This window comes from Sylvia atricapilla, chromosome 3 (assembly GCF_009819655.1).
Source record: "Sylvia atricapilla isolate bSylAtr1 chromosome 3, bSylAtr1.pri, whole genome shotgun sequence".
NCBI lineage: Eukaryota > Metazoa > Chordata > Aves > Passeriformes > Sylviidae > Sylvia > Sylvia atricapilla.
Genome location: NC_089142.1, coordinates 93,252,350 through 93,277,258, shown reverse-complemented (window position 1 = coordinate 93,277,258; position 24,909 = coordinate 93,252,350). Strand labels below are relative to the sequence as shown.

Here is a 24,909-nt window from a genome sequence, read left to right as displayed (position 1 = left end):
TTTGAAAAGCCACAAAATATGCGAACCTAAAATACTTGATGTAACATTTGAATGACTGTGTTTGGCAAACAAGCATCATGGCATTAGCAGTAAGCAGGAAGCTTAGGAATGAGCAAAAACGTGATACCTAATCAGAATGTGGGAGTGGATCTGCTGCTCTCATATTGTATTTCTCATTCAGACCTGATTTTGCCTTTTGGTATTACCACAGATGGGCTGCAGTTTATTTGCTTATCAACTGGGGATACTTCTGTTCTCAGGGCTGTTGTAATGATACATAAATGCCAGTTGCTTCTGGTTTCTGGCTTGCAAGATGCTTCATGCAAAAAAAAAAAATCTGATAGCAAAAATATCTTAAATTTACAGTCTATTAAGTTCCCCTCTCACTGATAGCTTATAGTGATGTTAAAGTAAAGCAGATGCAAGTGTTTGTAGGTATTTGTTATTCCCCTCCCTCCTAATGCCTGCTAATCATGTCACTCCTTCAATGGTGGTCAGATTTCACAACTTAATAGTGTCATTTTCGTCATCTCAATTGTAGCTACACTGTTTGTAGTGATAACTGCACCACCACACAGTTTTATGAGGCAATAACTTTGTTTCCTCATTTATCCACTCAGGAACTGGCTTATTACCTCATAAAACAGTGTGATGGGAAGTATTATCACCTAAATCTCAGCTTGTTCAGACTCTCCAAAATAATCCTTTCCCTTAGTTGGTCGTTTCAGGCTTTCTCACATCTGAGTGAAGGAATCTGCAAGTTCAGAGACAAGTTTCTTATTAGTGAACATGTCATCAAATGACAGGAATGAAAATGTTATTAACCAACTGTTGTCTTCCAATCTGTTTGCTTTGCAGGTTTTGCATATAGCCGAGGCTCACGAGCTCTCCTACATAGCAACGGGATTAAAACCTTACAGGACGTACAACTTTACTGTTACTCTCTGCAATCAAATTGGTTGTGTAACCAGTGAGCCAGGCATGGGGCAAACCTTGGCAGCTGGTAAGGAAACAATCTGTAGCGGAGTGCAAAGCTGACACATGGTTTACTAATGAACACCATGATGATGGTCCTAGTTTGATGCACAGTGGCAGGGGTAGGTGTTGTACTAATACAAAGTGACTCGCTTAATTATTATTTGTTTGTATTGACTGATTAAACCCAAAATGTTATCAGTGGAGGTTTAAGGTACTCTGCTATGGCAGTAGGGTTTGTGTACTGCTCTGTCAGTTGCAAGTTATGATATGTATAGTTTTTGTTCATGTTTGTTTTAACAGTGAAGGTACATAAATGTGGCTTCATCCACTCATTCATTTATGATGCTAAGAAGTTGTTAATTTGTTGTTGGGGATTTTCAGTGTATGTTTGCATAACAAGAAATGTAAAATGCTCCAGCCATGCCAATGCCTTGCTTAACACATGCAGGAGGAGTTGCATTGCTTTAAGAGTAACATAAATACATAGTGTATTTGTGTGTCTAAATTAGAAGCAACATACATGCTTTGGTTCTGCTTTTTTGAAAATTTAGCCCTTGAGATTTGAGATTTTGCTTTGTAGAAATGTATGTATGTATCTATGGGAGCAGTGCTAAAGGAACTGCATGTATGTTCCTGTGCACCTTAATACATTTTTAGTCTTCAAGTTAGTATCAGTAGCATTGGCATGGATTTCAAAGGTACTGTCTACAAATTTAGGGGGAAATACACCTAAGTCCAGAACAGAGATGGAGAAAGCCTATATTTACTTTTAAGAAAGGACTGGCATAAACACACTTCATGGACATCTGGGGTTCTGGAGAATTTTAAGAGAGAAATTATTAGGAATATCAGCTTTACAAGTCTCCTTATTCCTGGAATGAGGTAGTCAATATGGTTCTTTAATACTGTAAATACAAGCTCAAACCCATGCTTTGTGACATACTGGTGGTCATCTGAAGAGAGCTGAACATTTAACTTTGTGGTTTCCTTTTGTATAGGCATTGAAAACACGTTAATTAATTTCACAATATTAGCTAAAATGCTTAAATAAAAGTGTTAATTACAACTAAAAACATTAAGCAGTTAGTTGTGTTGTTATACAGATGTTGTGATGATGATCTTTGCAATTACCTCTCTCATATAATTTCATCTCACATAAAATGTTCTGAAATTTTCTGCTGAAGTGAAATTTATAGTGTTGAGATATCGCTTCTAGTCTGTCCTCAGTTCTTCATGCCTGTTTATTTCATTGCCTTTCTATTTGTTTTCCAGTGGAAGGCTGGCCATATACAGAGCCTCCTACTTGTATGAGTTTTTCCATTCCACACAGCCATGAGGAACAGTGTTCCAGTCTGTGCTGATAACCATGGAAACAAATATTGCCTAAACAGCACACCTTATTACTACAAATGATCCAACTTTGCATTTATACATTTATTAAAAGATTCAGGAAGAATAGCTTAGTTATGCTTGACAGCTTGTTTATGACCATCTCCTCCCTGGTTGTGTTAATACTCAGAGACCTATCACATTAGAGAAGACAGGAGAATACAAAATAGCATAGCAGGCATGTCCCCATTTATTAGCTGTTTTGCAGTGAAGCCTTTTCCTACTTACTGCTGTAAGCCTTGAAAGAAAAGAATCAGTGCTGCATTGTGTTCATTTATGTTTTTAAAGCACGTTATTGCAATATCTTAAATTTTGGCAAACTGAAAAATGAAAAAAACTCACATTTTGCATTCAAGTTTGTCTTCTACAAGTCACATTTTTTGTTCCTGGAAATATTTGATTCATCTTATCTATGCGGGGGTGTGTGTGTGTGTTTGTGTGTGGTTTTGTTTGTTTTGTGTGAGGTTTGGGTTTTATTTTTTTTTTCTTTGTGTGTTTGTGTGCATGTTTCATTCTGTGGGTTCAGTAAAACTGTTTCCAAAGACAATTTAAAAGAAGCACTACTTACATGATGACAATCAAAGGGAATTAAAACTTGAAACAAAGTTGGGAAAACCAATCCCCAGCATTTGTAAAACTAGATAATTGAGTCAGTCTGTTTCTATCCTTTCTGGTTTTGTCATTGAAAAGTAAAAAAATGAAATTAAAATTGTCTGTCTAGGACTGCTGGGGAGTTCTTTTTTATGGAGGAATGTCTCCCTGGCTAACAGACAGCCTTCCTGGCTGGATGCCAGGCCCCCTCCATGCCCTGGCAAAGACAGCTTTTTGGAGGCGGTCTTGACTGAAATGTGTTCCAGCATGATGGTCCCCTTACATTGTAACACAATCCAGGAGCTTTGAATTGTGTTTTAAATTGGCCTGGAGGTTATACTAAATTAGACTAATTCTCTTCCTGTGATCCTCAAGAGGAAGAGGAGGAGAATGATAAAGGAAAAGCATGTCACTCCCCTTTTATGTATGGAGTATACAGGTCTATCACATGGGCCATTTCCATCAATGGCTATTTTGATGGCTGTGATTTTGGCATGTCCAACAGATGTGTATTAGCAAGGGACTTATTTATGGAAATTGCCAATGACTTCTAAAATTTGCCACTAGAAGTCTCAAATAATTTTTAAGCTTTGTTCAGACCCATTCGGGTAATTTGAAGTCTAGTTATAAAAAAGATGCTCTTTAAAGCATAATGTTTTTCTCTGAAAACTTATGGGGCTTTTTTTGGGTTTGTTTGTTTGATTTTTTTCCTTAATACATTGTAAGACAGAAAATGAAAACAAAGGCAGAAACAAGGGCATGAAATCACTGCAAACAAAATTGTTGAGAAAGAGAAGTAAGAGGTTTTGAGATACGATTGAAAAGAAAAAGAAAAGAGACTGCTTCAAACAGGAGCAGAATTTAAGGATACCACCCAATGGAGCAGAAGCATCAGGAAGAGTCTGCTGAATTTTCAGTGAGAAGTCTCTTGGACTATGACTGATTAAAATCCAGAAGCAAACTTAATGAGTGGATTCATTCTGACTTGGTTCGATATAGTCATCTGTACTGGGAATATCTCATGTGTAGCTTTGCAGGAGTAGAGTGAAAGAAAACTCAAATTGACCATATGTCCTTGTGTCTGTCAGACTGGCAAAATCACTCCTCTTCACCAATGCATACACCCACGATGTTTGTAAATGGTAATAAAGAAGACAAATCAGAAGAGTGGGGGTAGAGAGTGTGAGAGAACAAAATAAAATTGCTAAGAATGGAGTTATTTTATAGAAAGGATGAGTTTTACAAATGCATATGAAGCCAGGAGGGTGAACTAAATAAAAGAACAGTTATGCCTGATGCTCCAAGAATGATAAAAAGTGTTGGAAGATCAGTTTTAGTGTAAATACAGTACTGGGATGAAAGATCAAAACAAGCATAGGTAGGTAATAGAAGAGAATTACCCATCCCTGTTACTCAAAGAGAAGGTGACTGGACAGAAAGATGACCTGAATTTGATCTGTTCAGATACAGATATCTAAATAGCAGACTTTAAAATATGCAATTAATGAAAAAGTGTTTCATACTTTTAAATCAGTCTTTTAAATGGTAAATTAAGGTGCTGCAGCTTCCAGAATCCGTGTAGTATTTGAAATAACTATATGCGCCACAATATTGTGTGCATGCTACTGAAATCCTTGGCTGATAGATGAGGCAAAAGTCCATTGTTGATATTTAATTGAAAATTTGAAATCCAGTTTAATCTTTGTTTTTGTCTATGCTTTCTCAAGATCAAGTGGATCTGCATATTGGACAGTAATTATACACTTTTTCATCTCAATTCAAAGAGCAGAATTTTACTTTATTTTTCTCTCTGGGCTCTGCCATGTTTAAATTCCTATTTTTTTTTTTTTGAGAATGGCATTCTCAAAAAACTGTTGTTTTTACTAGGTCTTAGGCAATTTTTTTTTTTTAAATTTAAAAAGCACTTTTTGTTGCATGGTTTTTTCTCATGTAGGATTCTGAACTGGTACCTATAGAACTCTAGTAGCTGGTACCAGTGAGAGATCTGGTCCTTTGAAAGTTTCTTTTTGTGACAGTGTGTCTGCATGGAATTATGAATTACCAATACAAAATATGGCTGTTTTCAAAATTTTTCAGTGAGGCAGAGAAATGCCATTTTATTCCCGTCAGTTTCTGTCATTTCAGCAGGATGAAATTAGCCATGTGAATGCTTGGACCATTCCAATTGCTTACACTACTGATCTCAAATCATATAGTCAAAGGTTGCCTTAAACATCTATACAGCTATGTTTCATTAGCTGCTGTGTGACTAAGCTTATTTCTTGTAATTGAGTTTGCCTTTCCTTTGCCCTTAATTTTTTTAAAAATTAGTTTAAAAAGCACTTTTTAAGACATGGTGAAGTATTGGCTTTGTGATTGCTGCCATTTACCCCAGCACATTGTATTTCTGATCTTTTGCTTTTGAGGCAATTACAGGGTTCAGAAGCTAATTTGTAGGAGATATTCTTCCAGCACCAGCTGCATCTGGCCTCTTGGCAGACTTCTCAACCAGTTGTATTTGGGGCTTTGGAGTTGCCTCTGGGTTTGCTGGGGTAATTCTGGGCTGTCTTACATTCCTTGTTATTTTCTTTTTGATTACCCTTTTAATCTGAGTAATTTGTCCATTTTTTCCATTCATGAATAAGGTGCACTGCAGACCCTTTTCAAAAGCCTCATTTGTTTATGTCTGTCATAGATGGCTTTTCTACAAAAGGCGATGCCTCAATTTTAAAATCTCCAATACCCATTAAACAGGTAGTAAGAAATGTATAGTTTCCTTTGTTACAGAAGAGAAATGTGAGGACCATTTGCTGCTGGCCTGGAAACACAGATTGTTTTGCATGCACGTACGTAAGTCTCTTCATTGTGAATAGGACCCAAAGTGATTAAACAAGCACTCTTAATATGTTAATTTATAATTTTAATTACAACAATCTTGTATATATAGTCATTAGTGAATACTAATATAAATATTTTTCTACCTTTTTATTCATAATGCATAAACCAATCATCCAGTTACTTCTCGGCAGTTGCCTGTTTCCGTTTCATAATACAATCTTTGTTCTTAGTTATGAATGCATTTTGTTCATTCCTGTCTTGAATAATCCCTCATTAAGCTAGTCACTTTCTGCTCCATGCTAAAAAGGAAAAATTATCATGCAAATGTGGCATGCCATATTAAAAAGCACATTACCAAACACTTTTGTTGCTGTCCTTCAATTAGTTTCCCTTCTTTGAATTTAATTTCATTTGTTGTTAAACTACTGACTTGATGTATGGACTCATGAATTTGAGGCTGCTGCCAAGAATGTAGCAGGAAAAAAAAATCAAAGCCTCTTCAGAAAGCTACAGAGGCAAAGCTGAAATGAATTTGCTTCACCTTTGACAAGAACACTTGAGCAGCACTGGAATCCTCTGATGATTCAGCTTGGCTAATTATCCAATTATTTATTCCAAGAATAAAGACGCTGTTTTACAATTAGAAAAGTGTAAAGTAATCTGAGAAATTTCGTAATGACAGATGACTTAAGTAACTTCTGAGATAAATAGAATCTGCTCAAACTTGTCTTGCCAAGTGTTCAAGCTGTAGTTAAACTGCTCTTTGAGTTTCAGGGAATCAGTAGGGAATTAAAAGTTATTTGTTTCTTCTCCCCTACCAACCACATATTATGTCAAAAAATAGCTCAAAACAGCTCAGTTTGTTCTTTTCCCTCTCTGTCAGATTTGTAACATTTTTAAGCAATGTTTAAGTTGCATTCCTCTTGATTAAAAGCTTTTGGTTCAAAGCAATACTTTTTAATTGCCTAATAATATAAGTCAGTTCTTAGGAAAGAACCGTGCATTTAGGAGTTCATTTGCAATATAACTGAAAAATTCATTGCATGGCAGTAAAACAATTTACTGTTAATTACAAGGAGAAGAATTTGCTGTACCATGCTCACAGATTGCCATGAATCATGCAGCACTCCTAGAGATTTATAACAGATGTGTAAGTGGGATGAATTAGCAGGGTTTAATAACAGAGACACAAATCATGCAGACTTCAAGGAGCTTTAATTGATATACTAGAATGTGACGGGCATGAATCACTCAGCCATTCAACAGCACTGTAACATATGGTCAGCTCAATATGCTGCATCTTAAATCGGTTGGTGAGTCGTTGGTTGTCCCATATGGTGGAAGCAATATATTTTTCATGATTTTTTAAAAAATACTGTGGATTACATCTATTTTAAAAATATGATTGCAACATATCCAGGTTACTAGATTTTCTTTTGATGTCCATTGTGGGTGGGTTTTATCCTGTTTTTTTGGGAAGGAGTCCAAAATGGACTCTAAAGAATCTCTTAAAACTCAAAATATTGTCAGAAGATGTAGGTATTATTGCTTGACTCATTTACTGTGGAAATGACTGATACCATTGAGAAGTGCAGAAAAAGAGAACATACCTGAAATGCAGTGTCCTCTGGAGTAATTACTGGAATCAAAAATGAAATGCATGACCCATAGTGAGGTGTGCTATTTTATCTGCAAGGTAAATTCCAATATGAAAAGAAAAAGCTATTTTCTGTAACTTTTTGTCCTCAAATTTGGCATTTTTTCTCTTTTATTTTGTACACGTGCATTTCGGATTCAACTTAACAACAGCTAAAAACGGTATACTTTTCATTGCTGTTACCTTCCTGAACCATTTAGTGTCTACTTGAGGGTTTTGATGGAAGAGTACACAATTACCTACCTACAGTAAGCTGAGCAAAAGTTACTCAAACATATGTAAGCCTGTAAAATTTAGCCACAGTGTAAATATGTTATTCCTGGGACAAGAATCTGGCAGAGTATGGAAAAGCTTTAGCAGTTGTATTAGTAAACCTGACAGACTTGAGAAAGGAGTACTGTATCCTTAGAACCATGGCTGCCAGAATTTAATGTCAACAATTAAAATTTATTTTGATCCTTACCTAGTGTTTATTACTGTTTGTATACACAACAGACCTTACTAATACAGAGATGCACTATTAGATGGAATTACCATCTGTTCAGAGCGAAATGCTGGCATCTGTCTTCAAGCCTAAAACTAAAATGATATTATTTCAAACAAAACAAAATTAACTGCTCTTTACTTACCAACTTCATTTTTGTGTACATGTGTGTACATAAACACATGGGAAAGGCTTATTTGTAATGACCTGTGTATCAACATCTATATTTAGATATATGACTTCAACATAAGCTGTATAGACCATCTGTCTTTATTGGTCTTTTCTGTGCCCTCTGCTACACAATGGCATGCAGCAATTATAGGCTTTTAAATACTGTTTTAGCCTATAATATATTAAATATGTATTATATAGCAAGACATTAAAACTACATAATTAAAATACACAAAAATGTGACTTTGAATCCACTAAAATGTGCTATGCTCATATTTTTGACAGATGTGTTTTAACAGAACGTGACTAAAAAAAAATGAAATAGGTAAAATTATACTCAATTCATCTTTCAGAAAGTAGCTACAGGTACCACAGTGACACCTTTAGGAAAATATATACTGTATCTTTTAGTGTTGAATATTTTTAATTTCAGCATTTAGTAGCCTGCTGGGCTAGTGCTATAGATTTATTTCAAGACTTTTTGGTTTTGTGTGCAGTTGGTTTTTTTTTGTTATTTTTTGTTTTTAAATACTTATGTAAGCTATTCTGTACAGTGTGCTTCTGTCTTGATGCATGAGAATTCTCAAGCATCAAGGAGACTGTAGTTTAAATACTAGTGCTACAGCAAGGATGTTACTTTCTGAAAGGGTAGTCTTGTGTTCCATATATCACAAAATAATAAATTGTGTCATGCCAGTGTTTAATGCATGTACACAGTGCATTAACTGTAACTGTAGTACATTTATTTGTGCTAGAGGAGACTTGAAAATGATTAAAAAATCAATACTTCCCTGTCAGAGAAGCAAGTGTTACGATGCATTTAAGTAGTTAATTGCATAAGCCCCATAAAAGCTTCAGGTTTGGGTATCAGAGATGCCATAATTATGGTCCAAGTAACTGCCATTTATTAATACTAGACTTTAAAGGAAGATGTAGTTATTGTCATGAGTGCTAGTCAGCTGTATGCATTTTAAAAATAATGAATTTTAGCATTTCTGTTTTGCCATCAGTAGTCTGAACTGGAGGGCTCAACCTCTTCAGTTCGCATTTAAAATGCTGACGTAGGCGGGTTCCCTCAGAGGTGAAGTTTTGATTGTTAAGCCATGTTTTCTATTTAAACTTGTGCATTAATACCACAATTCATTAGTGCTGTGCCCTACTTATGCAGGGGAGCTTATGACCTCACACTGCATTACTTCAATTTTGACATTGTAAATTTCTACCATCGCGTGAGATACTAATTAGATTGTGAAGTCATAAATGATACCTAAGCAGGAATTTACGGCACATAGTGCCTTTGGCAGTTTCCCAGTTCCCTCACTCCCTGCTTTCTCCAAGAAGAATATCTATCAAGTTATGGGGTGTGGGGGACAAAGAAAAAGAAAAAAGAAAGAAGTAATATACTACTGGCAAATAGGAAAAATGAAAAATATGTTAATGATCTTGGAAATGCAAGAATGTTTAAAAGGATGTCATTAATTCATTTTAAATGAAGCAATCTCTTCATCTCTAAAGAACTCATGCTATGGACAATGCTGGGCTGTGAAGTAATGTGTCAGATTTTGAATACCCTTATTTTAATTCAGGTTCTATGGTTCTTGAAAGGCATTTATTGCTCTTTACTGTGTCATTACGGGGACAAGTAATTTTTACAAGTTGTCATTGTGTTTCATTTCCTGCACACAAACGAAGTTCCTGTGGGTAAATCCTTCTCTTTATTGGGGAAAGCAAGATAACATGTGTATAGATTCAGTACATAGCAAAGTGTTCTCACACTTCTCCAGATGATGTCTTCTATTGTTTCAGTGATAGTCCATTTCTTTCCACCTGTAGGACCATCATGTCATTATCCAAACAGGTCATGCTGCCCTCCAGTGGCTTACTGTACAGTATTATATTAAAAATTTGAATAAATGTAGTTAATAACTCAGCAATAGAGTAGCCAATGCTATCAGTGGGTTTAAAAGAACATCAAAGTATTTGCTTTAACGGTAGGAGGATCATCCTATAACGTAAAATGATCTTATGCTGCTACCTTTGTGGAAACAATCTTGTTTGGAGACCTGGTGTGCACCAGAACTGGAGAAAAATTAGAGAGAGTAATTTTCTTGAAGTGAGTGATTATCTGAGCACAAGCTGCTGTTTGGTGTCACATCATAAGGACAACCAAATGTGCCTGCAGGACTGTGGACAGAGAGCTGTTCTGCTCCTCTTGGTGAGGATAAGTCCAGTGACAAGAGACCCATTGTCACATACCATACTGAGATGTAACAAGAGTTACAGCTGTTCAAATTCTCCTTTGGTTTTTTGGTCACATCCGCTTGTGAAAGTCATACAGATACATGCTTTCAGGGAGTTGGGCGTGAGATGCCCATGAATGAAGGAAGGAATCCAAGTATACTTTTTATGGAGATGTTGATTAATATTCTCAAAGGCTATGAACAAAAATGTTAGATATAATTATAGAGACATTTGTCTAAAGCCTGAAGAAACAAAGTATTTCTTATGCAACAGAAAGTAAGTTTCTCATAAAGATTAAGAATATTTTTGAGAGTTTTTTCTCCCATAATTAAGCATCTATGAATATCTGTGTTTATTCTTAAGATCAGAAAATGAAACAGGATGTTTTGCAAAGATTGTTATGTGCAATAAGTAATTCCCCAAATTTTATGGACAATGATACCCAGATAATTTTTTTTATCCATAGCTCCAAGAAAACTTAGTGCCCCTCTTGTCGAAGGAATAAACAGCACAACAGTAAAGATAATTTGGAATGAACCTGAAGAGCTTAATGGACCTTCTCCCATCTACCAGGTGGAAAGGATGGATGCATCTTTAGCTACAATGAATGTAGAAGTAACAAAAGGGGTTCGTTTCCCAGGAAATGGGTATTACAGATTTGCAAGTTCCACTCTCCCCACCAATACCTACTTTACAGGTAAATGAGTTTAAACTACTTAGAAAATGTACTAATTGTACTCTGCATTTGTTTTAAGATTTGGCATCATGTTCTATAAAACTTTTATGCTAAAGCAGGTAGATTCTAATTTATTAAAGTAATGTAATGATAGTGATGTATGCACTATTTTGATTCTCACTTAAAAAGCCTGCGGACATCATTGGACATGTGGGATTTTTATTACCTCATGTTTGGACAGAGAGGTGTACATGACAGTGAATGTTGCTGCATATTTGACTTGTTTCTGAGTTGTAAATATAAGATTTTATTTATTATCCTGGGATAAAAACTTTTTAGTTAATTTGCTGTGAGTGCTAATTTGTATTTTATTTGGTATCTTTCTGAGGATTTCTGAGGCCGCATAAGCTCTCAAAAAGCTCTGTCTTCCAGGTGCAGAGCATTTTGTTCTGATCCTGTTTGTTTTGTTAAGGAAAGGAAAAAGCCTGACACTCTGACAGAGTTCTGGTCCTGGCTGTTTCTGGGCCTTTGAACGTTCTGTCTTTTTTCTTGATTAGTTACTTTACTTTGGAACCAGGAGGTTTTCAGATTGAAGCAGACCTATGTCCTATTTCTAAATCTCATCATTTGCTGATGTCTTGACTTTTGGGATAAAGTGAAGATATAGACAGTATGTTTTTTGCAAAAATGAACCTGATTGACCTTTGAAATGTTGTAGCCATCTGTAAGTGAAATCTTGCATTTGTGTGCATGAAGTATGAGTGTTTAAAAAAAAAAAAAACCAAGAGAGCTGAAGACTTAAAAAAAAAAGAAAGTGCATGAAAGATGTGGGCGTGTATATTTTTTTCAGGTCATGAAACAGGAAGGGGAAATCCAGGAGGAATCTAGGTAATTGTAAGAGCAGGCATTAACTAGCACATTAACTGTGCTGGGGCCACACCAGTGGCAGTGACACAACTTAATGTGGTAGTAAACTTCGTTTGTTAAGAGAGAGAAAGGCTGCAAAACTTGTGCAGCACTGTTGACACAAATAAGAACACTGGGGCTTTGAAGAGAATTCAAATTACATTCCTTGTCTTCAGGGTCACCACAGGTAATTGTGGCAAAGGATGTTTGAGCACTTGGTACTTGCAAGTATGTATGTGCAAATTCAGGTTTTGTTTAAAACCGAAACAGCTTCTTGCCTCTCTATGATCACTCAGTGAATCTGACTTTAAAAAAAAAAAGTTGAAGATGACTTCACTTTTTTTTCTAGCTAGGTGCTTACTTGACAGATAAATAATAATAAAAAGTGATAATGTGTTTGTTAAATATTGACACTGTGTTGACTGGCACAACCTGTCTCTGTGTGGGAATCTGTAGGAACAGCTGTTGGACTCCTTTCCTCATCCAAATTGCCCAGTGGTTTTCCTGACATCAGTTTGCATGTTTTACTGTATATTTTGAAAAGCACCCTTTGATATGTTTGTTCTGTTGTCAGTTGTGACTATTTGTAATCAAGCAAGCCCAACACCAATCTACCCGAGTTTCAATTCACTCTGGGGTTTAGTTCTGCTCCACAAGCTGAGACTGATGTCTTGAGTAAGGGTTATTGTGATGGGTGAGATGATTTGAGAGAGTTTGGACAGGCAGGTTGGGAGATGTTAAAATAAAACTCCCTTCATATTGGCAGCTGATGGCTGATAACCCTGTATGGATAAATATAATTTATCATAGCTTTGGATTGTATTCTTTCTCTTCTACCAGCTATTAGTCAGAGTATTTGGAGACAACTTAGAACTAAAACACACTAAGAAATTTGTCCAGATATCTGCTAGTAATGACTGACAATCAGATTAAATCAGCCTACTTTTGGTACCTAAAAATGTGTAGTTTGGGTTTGGCAACTCAATAAAGATTTTGAGAAATATAAATCTGGGTTTTTCTAAGTAGGTCATCTGTCCTTCTTCCAAGACATGATGGAGGGGAAAATGATAGCAAATCCAGGAGAGTTTACAAAGCCAGACACTTAAGGGGATGAAAAATATTCTTTAACTGCACTCTGCCGTTGTTTTGTTGTTGAGACCCTCTCTTATTACCCATTTCTGAAGACAAGCAGTTGGCAATTGTACTTTATGGATGGAACAGCTTTAGTGTGCGTGCAGCTGTGTACATTTTTGACACAAAAGTGTGCCAGCTTGTATGTGTCAGTCAGCAGACAGATACTTCTCAGTGTGTCTGGGATCTCCCACTGTTAATCCAGAAAAAGATTGATCAGTTTATTCATTGCTAATAAATGCAGTTGTCCTCACTACCTCCCTGGCCAGTCTTACAGTCCAAGGTGCAAGTAATAGGGGCAGATGTATTTTCTGGGAAATTTTCCAAAATCATCTTTAAAAAAAAAAAGTTATTCAATAAACACTGGCTACACTAAGCACTGTCCTGTCTGTAACAAAGCCTCCAGCTGCACAGGGAGATGTGTTCTGAGTACACATTAGATAAGAGGAAATTAAGTAAAAAGACTTTTTTTTTTTTTTTTTTTTTTTTTTTTCTGCTGGAACTGTCCGCATGCAACTTCTCACCTCTTCAAAAAGTGAATAAGTGTTTTAGCCATGTATAATATCGTTTCCCAAATGATGAAGGCTTGATTCTAAGTACTTACTTGCATTCCTTGAAGTTCTTGGATACAACAGCATTCGTTGCAGCTATCAAAATACCACAAGGCAACTGAGAGCTGTTAATGTTCTTGTTTTAGCTAAGCAACTTATCCATCTCCCATCACTCTGAAAATAGGGGTATTTAGGTGTTTATCTTCTTATCTTCCCCAGGAGACAAAAAAGTGGTGTGATTTAATGTATGGGGAGCTGAAGTTCAGATTCTGCTTAATGTGTGACTTTATACTTAAAAAGACATCTAGAACTGGCTAGAATAATTTTACAAATTATTTCTTTTGTGTGGTTTGATTTTATGGTCCAGCTTTTGTGCTGTAGCTGTGAGTCTGGAGCCAGAATGCTGCAGTACCACTGTTGTGTTTGCCTTTCTGGTTCTCTTGTCATCAAGAGAAGTAATATCTATTTTTTACAGGGTGTAGAACAGGCAAGCTTGGAGTTCAAATGTCATTCTTCTTGGATGCTACTTGTTTTAAAAGAAAATTATTCATGTAATATTGATCACAATGCAGTCTGCTCTGAAGAAAATTTTGTGTTTGGCTTCACTTTGATTCCAAGTTTTCTAAAACAGGATAATACACTTGAAAAGAAGTATGTCTTGCCTGGACTAGGTAATCTTTGCTGACCTCTACATGGTGCATATTCAGCTCTGTAATAATTAGAAAATAACTGTATGAGGTAAGATGTTAATATATTAAGCATTACAAGGAGAACTTCTTTTTTACAATGACATTTTTAGTGTTGTAAAGTGGTCCTAAAAATGTGTACTTAAAAAAATATTTATATCTGTGCTAGTGTTTTTACTGCCAGATTCTGGCTCGGATACACAGACATTTCTCAGAGTGTAGAATCTTTCCAGTAATGATGTTTCTTAGTGGGTTTGCCATGGAACACTGCACAGGAGTCGTTTACATTTGTTCTGGGCAGAAGTGCTGAGAATGGTTGTGGTCGTTCAGTGTTGGATCTCCCCATAGCTCTTCATCTCAGTGAACATTTGCAGTAATGTAAAACAAAGTCCACTCCACAGGATCTTGAGCAAACATTTGATAGTTAGTCAAAGGGGCAGATACTTTCATTAGTTTGTGGAGCCAAACAAATAGGTCTTTTCTGGCATCCCAACAGAACTTTATGGGATGCATTATGACTGAATACCAAGAAAATGAACAGGATTAGAGGTCCTAAAACAATGTAGGACGAGAGGCCAAAGAAAATGGTGTAGTTTACAAAAATGAAGACTAAAAAGAGACATGATAATGGTGTTAAAATATGTAAAAATATGTAGTTTGAAAGAAGAGAATGAACTTGTGTTTACTGTGAGTAAAGCAGCAATGCACTCATAATAAGCTTAAAATACAGCCAGGTAGATTGTCTTTTTTTTCTAAAAGATTCAGGCTAGTTGAACAAACAAATTCATTGTTGTGAGAAAGAAAGGAAAGCTCTGACACTGCAGATTTTAAAGAACAGTTGGATGAGCATTTGTCAGGAATAACCTGGGTAAAATTGATTCTGCTTTGGAGTAAGTGGATTGTTTCTGTGACCTCTAAGAATGTTTTCCAAACATATATCCTATTATAAACTCAGACTAACTCAATGAAACTGTGAAAGATGTTCATTTCACCAAATAACTTTTAGTAGGAAAGAGATGCCTTTTTTTTTTTTTTATTTTTTTTTTTCTGATTGATAATTTTCTGTGTAGAGGGAAGGTTGCATGATTTGGACAAGTTTTGCTTCTATTTTATTTTTCTTTAGATATTTTCTAGCATTTCTTTATATAACTAATGATTTGAGATGGTTAGAAATTAATTTTAATCACTAATTCAGAATAATGTAATAATTTAGTGTTGAGGAGAAATCATTTAATCTTTCTGCTCATATTGAGTCCAGCTAGACCTGTTTAGGCCTTTGTCTGCTTGAGTTTTTTCTTTATATGTAGCTAAGTATGTTTCCAAATATTATTCCAGTTTCCAGTTTGACCCATATTTTGGTTTAATTATCTCCCTTATATCTATACAAAATTTTCTGCATATAAACTTGTGTCCATTGCCTTTTATTCTGTCACTGTAAAGGTCCAAAATAGTGTTGCTTCATCTTATTTAGATCCTTTGGGGAGGTGATTGAAGAAGGCAGTAATTTCCTCCATCCTTCCATGCTTAAGACTAACCCAACCCTATCGTCTCAGCCTCTTGTTGAATGTCATGTGCTTTGACCCCCTGACTATCTTGATGACACTGGATTCGCTAATTTTTTGTCAATGCCAGAGTACCCAAAACTGAACTGTAGGACTTGAATTTACCTCTGCTGGATTTCACAAGTTTTCTGGCAGCCCATTTCTCCAGCCTGCTAAGGTTTCTCTGTGTTGCAGTTCATCCACTGCAGCCCTTCATTTTTTTTTTAATTGCCTCCAAACTTTTTGACAGCACACTCCTTCCTATCACCTGGGATACATTTTAATTAATAGAAATGTTAAACCGAATTGGTCCCAGTACCAGTTGTAGGTGCTGCCCACTGGGCTTTGTGCCACTTGTCACAAGCCTTTGAGTCCTGCTGTTTAGCCAGTTTTTTACTCACTTTTATAGTCCATGTGTGGTCCATCTATTTCTCTGGAAGGATTTCCTAATCTATAGACACAACTTTACAGCAAATACAGTTAAATTTGTTTGCTTCAGCCTTATACCAAAAAGATGGAGAGAAAGGAAGAGGAGGAGAGAACACTGACCTTTTTGCTTAGTCTGGCTTTGTGTATTCTTTGTCACTCTGCTGGCATTTTTCCTTTCATAGCTTTTGAAGAATCAGCCTTTTTATTTCATTACATTGAACTGAAGAAAGTAAACAAGATTTTCTGAGGGAGAAACTGTTACAAAAGAAATTCTTACTCCAAGCTTTTTAATACTCTGAGAGAAAGAAAGAGAGCACCTTTGTTTTTTGGACTTAAAGAACATACTTTTTGTCAGGGAACTTTTAATATTGCCAATCATTTTTCAGGGTTTTATATTAAATCATACACTAAAAAGCTGTCAGAGAACTCACATTTTGTTGTGTCCTTTCTGTTTAGGTTGTTGCCACAGGACTTGTCCTTAGAAATGCTTTTAATTTTTATGCCAACTTCTAATATTTTCTCCTCTTGTCTTCACAAAAGAATGATTTGAACCCACATCTTCATCTTCTGTAAAAGAAAGATAAAGATCGTCTATATCACCGTCAAGTGGCTGGCTTCAGTAAGAAAGAGAACCATCCTTTTTTCTGCCTGAGAACTGTTTGCACAGAGATTTTAGGTAGAATTTTATCTTAGTACTTAAAATGAATTCAGAGCTTCATCTTGAAAAACACGTTTCTTCCTTTCTTCCTTTTGAATCCCAAGAAGCCTAAAGATAGGGAGTGAGAGAGGAGCTGCGTATAGAGAAAAAGGAGTGATCCAGCACAACAAAGTGAACTCTGCTGCTTTATGAACAAAACAACTTAAAACATTTTTGAACATGCACAACAGGGACTTGGGCAACAAATAAGCCAAGCTGATGCTGACCTTGCCAGTGTTACAGGGTAATATTTTCACTAAGATGAGCTGGTTTTTTAGGCACCGGCATACTTTCTATCAGTATGAAGTAGCTGGTTTTAATTCCATTTTTTTTTTTTAAATTGTAGCCAATACAGAAAAGAAGAAGAAAAAAAGATTTTCACCTTGTGTATTATTTTTCATGTTTACCTCTTGTACTTTAACAGATCAACTATGCAGCACAAGCTTTGGGCATACAAAGGCAGTATGTTTTTTTTCTGCATCTTCTTGGCTTTAGTGCCAAAGTGGATTTTTGCCAGTGCATTCTGCACTGTATGGTTAAAACCACGTTTTTCTGCTTGTGCATGGTAACTTTTAGAGAACACAGTAATGTTGTACAATGGAAGTTGTAAAAGCAGGAGGTTTCCCATTATTATATCAACATGCCAGGGGAAAGACCCTTTCCTAGACCAGATCATAGTTTCATCTGTCTGTGCAAAAAATCAGTTACAGAACTGGGTCTTTTGATTATCACAAACACACAAGATGACTGTACTTTTTAAAAGAGCATTTCTTCCCCTTTTGTCACAATTCTAGTTGGGCTTTCACTAATTCTGTGCAAACACGATTCACTGTTTTGGAATGTAGTAAGCATTCTCTCTGCAGGTGTCAAGCCAAAGAATTAGCAGAAGAAACAGTTTTGGAAGTGCTGTTTTGCTTCAGGCATGACATCTTCTGGGATACCTTTTGTACTTGTGCATGGCTAAGAAAAGATGCAAAATGGAGGGACTTGTTGAGGGAGATTTAGGAAATAAAAGTTGCTGAAAATAGCAAACAAAATTAAAAGGCTATAAAATAGAAACATGCACCAAGGCATGATGTTTAAAAAGAATTTAAAAAAAAAAAAAAAAGGAGAGAGTGGAAGGTACCAAGCATCTCTTGAAAGCTTAGCATGCTAGAGATCCAGGTACTCTGTGTTACACGGTGGCTGATTTCACTTCAGTTAAAGCAGATAGTGCAGATCAAAGAATTTGAAGCAGGTTTGAACACAGAAAAGAATAGTTCAGTGGATGGTCATCTTTTGGAGTGAGTGTATGAATGCTTCTGGAAATTCTCAAACTCAAATACCTGATGGTGCAGAGATATGTGAAAGAAGAGTATCTATTTCTAATGGTTTTCAATTGCTAGGACAACTATGGGTACCAGTACTTCAGTACTTTGTAAGATTGTGAGATTTTTATGTGCTGGTGTAACAAACTTACAACCCAAAGTACTTTCTCAGAGAGGGATTTAATGAGAAATAATAGCCAAAAAGAAAAAGATAATTTGGTCCAACCTTTCTTGGCAAAAGCATAATCTGGACAAGATGGCCCAGAACTCTGTAGCTGGATCTTAAGTGTCCAGAGCTGGGGAATTCACCACTCCTTGGAAACATTATTCCAATGGCTGGCTCACTGTGAAATTTTTTGTCTTGTGTCCAGTGGGATTCTCCCCAGGAATAACTTGTACCCATTACTCCTTGTCTTTCCCAGGTAAAAGACTCTTTGTAAAACGGGACTCTCCATCTTCCTTTTAGCCATGCTTTAAATACTGGAACGTGGTGATAAGGTCACTCTTGATCCTTCTTTTTTTATGGCTGAATTTTCTGTCTTTCCTTATTTGACAGGCTACCCAATCCTTTGATCATCTTGGTGGTCATTCTCTGGATTCTCTCCAGCCTATCCACATCTTTTTTGCACAGTGGAAACCAAAACTGAACACACTGTCTTGGTGTGGCCTGACAAGCACTGAGTGGAGCGGGATAATGATTTAGTCTCTGCTGGGGATGTTCTTGTTGATGCAGTCCAGCATCCTGTTGGCTTTGTTTGCCACAGCAGCACACTCTCCACTCATTTTGAACTGCTTGTCACCAAGATACCCAGGTCCTTTTCCATAGAGCTGTTCCCCACCTGGGTGGATCTCTGCCTGTGCTGGATTCTGTTTTCCAGGTGCAAGATGTTATATTTGTCTTCATTGAACTTTATAAGGTTCTTGTTAGCACGTTCTTTCAGTCTCTCCATGTCTTCCTGCAGGGTGGCTCTCCCTTCCAAAGTGTCCAGTTCCACTCATTTTGGTGTTATCATCACATCTCACCAGGGTACACTTCATCCCATCATTCAGATCATTTATGAAGATACTAAAAAGCTTTAGGCTCAGTATTGGTCTCTGAGTGACTCCTCTTGTGACAGGTTGCCAGTTTGAAAAGGAGCTAGATACCACCCTCCTCGGGGTGCTGCCTGACAGCCCAGACCACTTCTCTGGACCATCACACATCAGGTTCTCTAGGAGTAGGCAGTGGCAAATAGTATAGAAAGCCTTGGTGAAACAGGTAGACAACACCCACTGCTTGCCCCATATCCACTTAGGAAGTTTCTAGGAGTCATGGAATGCAGCCAGGTTAGTCATTCACTATTTGCCCTTGATGAGTTCATGGGGGCTTTTCCCAATCATGCTTCATCTGACTTGTGGTAGCTCCCAGGAAGGTTCATTCCATAGCTTTTGCCAGGGACTAAAGTAAGAGCAATTGGTCTATAATTTCCTGCATCATCCTTTAAGCCCTTCTCATGGATGGGAGTGACATTAGCCTTCCTCCAGCCTTCTTCTCGATCTCCACGGATTCTAAAAGATTGTGGAGGCTGACCTTGCAGTTATGTTAACAAGGTCTTGGAACACCCTCGAGTGGATATTTTCAGGTCCCATCAGTATGTAGAGACCAAGCTCCTGTAATAGCTCCCATACAAATTCTCCCTTTACTGATGGGGGCGCCAACATTGATTTTTGTGCTGGTGAAGATGAGGGTGAAGAAAGTGCTTTGCCATTGTTGCTGACTAATTCACCTCTCCTGCTTAACAGTGGGCAAAAATTTTCCTTCTGATTCTGTGGACAAGTTTCAACAATGTTGCGGGAAAGAGACAATTACCATTGTAATCACTGGAGGGATACTTGAAGTGAAATTAGTGCTTTCTGATACATGCCTAGCCCTTTTTTATTTTATTTCTATAATGGGTTATTTAGTCCAATGACTTCAGATATTGTATTTGACTAATACTGAGCCTTTAAATTATTTCTGCTTTTGACATACAAATTCCTTCCCATATTGTTTTTAAAGGGTGAAGATGTAACTACTGAATTATGTATTGACTAAAGTGTGTGAGGTGTCATGCATTGATTATGATTGCATTGTGAATTTGATCAGGAAATTTTCATAATAACAATATAAAGAAGCTTTTCACCTTCTAATTGATTTTCAGGGCGATTAAATTAAGACCTTGTCTAAGTATGACTGTCCTTATCAATTACTGGCAGAATGGAGAAATTAAAGGATTAAAAATTTACGTGTGTTAAGATTCAGTATTTAAGGTCTAAAATCAATCAGATCATAGACTGAATAATTCCATTATGGCAAAACTATCATTCAGGATTAGACTGTGGTAATTTGGAGGAAAAAAAATCTGTCTGCACTAGTACATATGGGAAAATTTAGTTTGCAAGATTAAGCACCTAGAGCTTAAGAAATGGAGTTAAATAAGCAGCATGAACTTCATTCAGCTGTGTTATATTTATATGCTATGATGGCATATAACCAGCTGATTAGAAACTGTCTTTCCATAGGTTCTGTGTATGGTATGGACCAACTATTGCCTTTTGAAAATCCTTTCTCTGTTTTGTATATGGCTTTCTGCCTATTTTACTGTACATGTCTATTCTTAAGTGTAAGCAGATTTAATTTTTTCCTATGCTATTTTCACTGGAGTACCAGAGTATTTGTAATCATTGATAAACATTTTTACAACACATAGGTTACCAGTTTTGTTTTATGAATAGAGAGTTCATGTAAAAAAAAAAAAAAATTCATGCTAATTTTGAGTTTTACATAGATAGGACCTGAGTTTTCAGAGTAGTTGGTGTGTTTTGAGTAGTGTTTCCACCAACCCCATTTCAGTTAGGAGCACAACACTTCCACGCATCTCCATGGGTAGTTTAAGTGCAAGCACTCAAGAAAATGAAGAGTGCATAACAAGTGAATATCTCTGAAAAGTTTGACTTAAGTGGTTTACCTCGCACTGCATAAGAACTTTGTGGCAGAGGTGGGGACAGATTTCTCCAGAGTGACATTGAACTGTGTTAGCTGTGAAACTGTCCACTTTTCATACTCCCCTTTGTCTTTCATTAGACATCCACAGAACACTACATCAAAAAAGACAGGCTTCTGTGCACAAAATCCTTATTTCCTACATGAATTCTGTTTAAGTTGCTGAATATCATAAAATCTTTGAGGCAGATATCTTGTGGGAAATGTGTGTTTGTATAATTGTAGACTATATCATTATTCATCCTCTATTTGGGTATGCGTTGATTTCTTGCAGACAATTTTGGTTTTTCATTACCTAATTTTTGAGTGTTTGCTTTTATATATGTAATGTGGCCTAAATAGTTATTCTGAACAGTAATTAAAAAGATTCCGCTCTGATAGGAGAGTCCCACACATATCCATAATTTGGAACATTGCTGATAAATACATCTGTCAATGGGCAGAAATCTTTAATATTTATAAAATCTCAGATCTGGACTATTAGAGCCATTGACTGCTGCACTAGATGAACATCTGTATGTGAAGGATAGAGTGAATGCTTTTCCATTGTATTGTGTTTACAACACCATGTATTTCAATTGGATTTATAAGGGGAGCTCTTATTAGTGGCTATAGGCTCTCCTCTGTTTCTATTTACCCTTCCCTCCCCCTTTTTGACTTTTGTTTTTCAGTTATTTTCCCACAGTTTTTGCACTAACTATGATTTGTTTCTTGCTTCTCCCTCTTCCACTCTTTCTTTTTCCCTCCTGGTTTTACCATTGTAATCTCCTTGATTGTCTTCCTTCAGTGTTCAAAATATTGTCTTCCTTTTTGTTTATATTGCCCATCACAAAGTGGCAGAAAATCAAGAGGACAAGAAAAAGGTTCTTTGCCCTCCTTTCTACTGTTTAGTGAACCATTAGGATTTGGTGCCCGGGATGAATTTCATGGAAGAGTCTTTTTAGCCCCTGAATTTCTAAGATGCAAAGTCTCCACACAAATGTAATTTTTCTTTGAGAATTTTATCATCATCCTCTAGATAAGCATCCTGTAAAGAGCAGTTTCCTGACATTGATGAATTTACACTTTTTTTTTTTTTTTTTTTTTTTACTTTGGGGTAACTGCTCTCTAAGAAACTCATGTCTGATCCATAGAAGGAAGGAATCAAAAATCTTAACTTTTGTTTTTTAAAATTATGAAAGTGATATAAATTAATTCTTCAGAGTAATTGTGAAAAGGTAGTTGGCGTGAGACAAATGTGGTTAGAAAAGATTTTTCCCTTACTTTTAGAAACAAATTGAAAAACTCAGAATTGTCCGTCAACAGTTATACTGACAGAGTAATAGCAAAGTTACTGTGCAGTAAAGTAACTGAGAATCCAGAAAGCAACTGTTAGCATAACCAAGAGAATGAAAATTCAAACCTTCCAAGTAGTACTCTTCTGGTTTAAGGACCATTTAATATAGTGACAGAAATGTCATAAAATTAATTACTGGAGAATTCATGATCTTGATAGCAAATTGTTGCACTGCTTTTTTTTATTAAAAGCTATTCTAGAGAATTATATACTGGTATTTGTTGTAGAAAGATCACAGAAAGTAACTATCATCTATCTCTGTGTATACCCAAAGTGAGATTTGATCTAAAGTGGTTAGATCTGTGCTTACTGACTTAAGATCTATAATACCTTAAGATTAATTGGAAGCATAAATGGAGAAGCTGACAACCTGGAACCTTGACTGCTTAAAATTGCTGACCCAATTACTGCTAAGCCCTTTGCTGACATGTTAATATGTCTACTTAAACTGGTAAATCACCACCATTTCGGTGCGTGCTAGAGTTGCTCCATCAGACGAAGGAAGATGTAAGTTTAATTTAAATAATTATTGACCTATAATGACCTTTTCATTTCATTTGCACTGCTCCTCTCAAGGTAAGCAATTATATTTTTATAGTGTTGGATGGTAATCAATGTACAGGAGGTACCTTTATTGATTTAAGTAAGGCCTTTGCTCTGGTAATCACTAACTATTGCTACCTAGACCGGCCTTAACCATCTTGGATATTACTACAGTTATTTGGTTTTAAAATATGCAGAATTTAGAATTCTATAAAGATATTTCATCAAAAGGTTAAAAAAAATTGGTAATCCAAAAATTTGACTTCAAAATTCTTTCTTAGAAATTGGAAATAGCTTATTTTATACAACCCATGCAATTTTTTTGAGTTATAACTAAGTTTAGGTCAACAACCTGATTTTATTTTTTTAAATATAAAGTAGATAATCCTTTTAGAATACTTTTACTTAGGAAAGTATGGCATTTATGTTTTTTTAAAATTTGATGCCCCTATTGAACATTTCTGAGAGGAAAGTTTAATTCATTGGTTGCTTATTTAGTTCTGCCTTATACTGTGGATTCAGAGTTGCAAACTTCTGTTCTTCCATCCATTTGTGGATGTAAAAAAAATTGAATTTTTTTTTTTGAAAGCAATGTGCACATTTAGTGAAATTTTTTAACCATTTTTCGTGTCAATGTGGTAGGTAAAAACAATTGAGATATTGTACCTTAATCATAGTTTGCAAGTGGTACCTGAGTATCTTCCAAAACATCTTCTGCTGACTTGTTCTGTTTTTTTTCCTCATTCCTCATTTACTCCCTTCTTTTTTACCTCTTGTTTAACATTCTTCTCTAGACAAATTTACTTTTTTTTTTCTCTTCTCTTTTGTTTTTGTGTATGACTTGGGAAAGCTTGACTAGGTCTGGGCTCAAACTGTCTTCAGAAATATGTGAAATTTGTGATAATTTTTGATCTGCTCCTCTGATGAGTTCCATCCTTCTTGCAGAGGCAGTTCAGTCTTGCTCTGGTGAGCCTTGAAACTAACAGCAGTTGTTCAGAGAGGTCACCAACATAATGAAAAGGGCACTCTTGAGATATCTTGAACCACTTCCATGGATGGCCATGAAGATTAATATTGGGACCTTACATTTGACCTAATATTCTATGGAGAGTCCGTGTAGTGAGCAGAGCAAATGGGATGATGTGCTTGTGGCAGAGAGTGTAAATAAGACTGCTGCATTCTCCAGTTTTTCTTTATTTTCCTCCTTTCCCTCCCCTCCATTTTTTGTTTTTGGTATGTAAGCTAAAATACTGCAACTTTTTCTTGCTTAAGATCATGAAGGTGAGAGTTGTTGTGCCCAGGTGCATTTCTTAAAAGCAGTGGCACAGTATCCTTGCTGGTCACAGGTGGGAGGAGGGAGGTTTTGTAAGCTGCTGCCTCTGCCAGCGTGTGCTGAAACGGCTGGAACTTGGTGTTTTGAACTCTGCTCATGAAGAAGTTGATGATACAGTAGAACTGATAATTAAGCACAGCAATGTTCTTCCTAGTCACCACATTTTGTGATTTCATTATCTGTAAATTGTGTAAAATTGTTATTTTGAAATAATTTTTTCTTAGTTTGTGTACAGACAAAGCACTTTATTCTTTCCTACTTGCTCTATTTTTGTTTTAGGAACCATTCTTTGTTTGTAATTTCAAAATTCTTCTGTCAGCATTTATATTTTTATATTGTTTCATATTACGAATTATTTTAATGGTGCAAGCAGGCAGCACTACAGTTGGCTTATCCCAGCAT

The 24,909-nt window shown here is 36.2% G+C and overlaps 1 protein-coding gene across 1 annotated transcript in view; it reads left to right on the top strand.

Annotated features, from left to right (window-relative positions):
* Positions 1-24,909, top strand: part of USH2A (usherin) — a 377,078-nt gene that overhangs the window by 89,666 nt on the left and 262,503 nt on the right. Inside the window, exons 20-21 of the mRNA XM_066316187.1 lie at positions 859-1,003; positions 10,816-11,046. Coding sequence (XP_066172284.1) covers positions 859-1,003; positions 10,816-11,046 — 376 coding nt within the window. The remainder of the gene's footprint in view (positions 1-858; positions 1,004-10,815; positions 11,047-24,909) is intronic.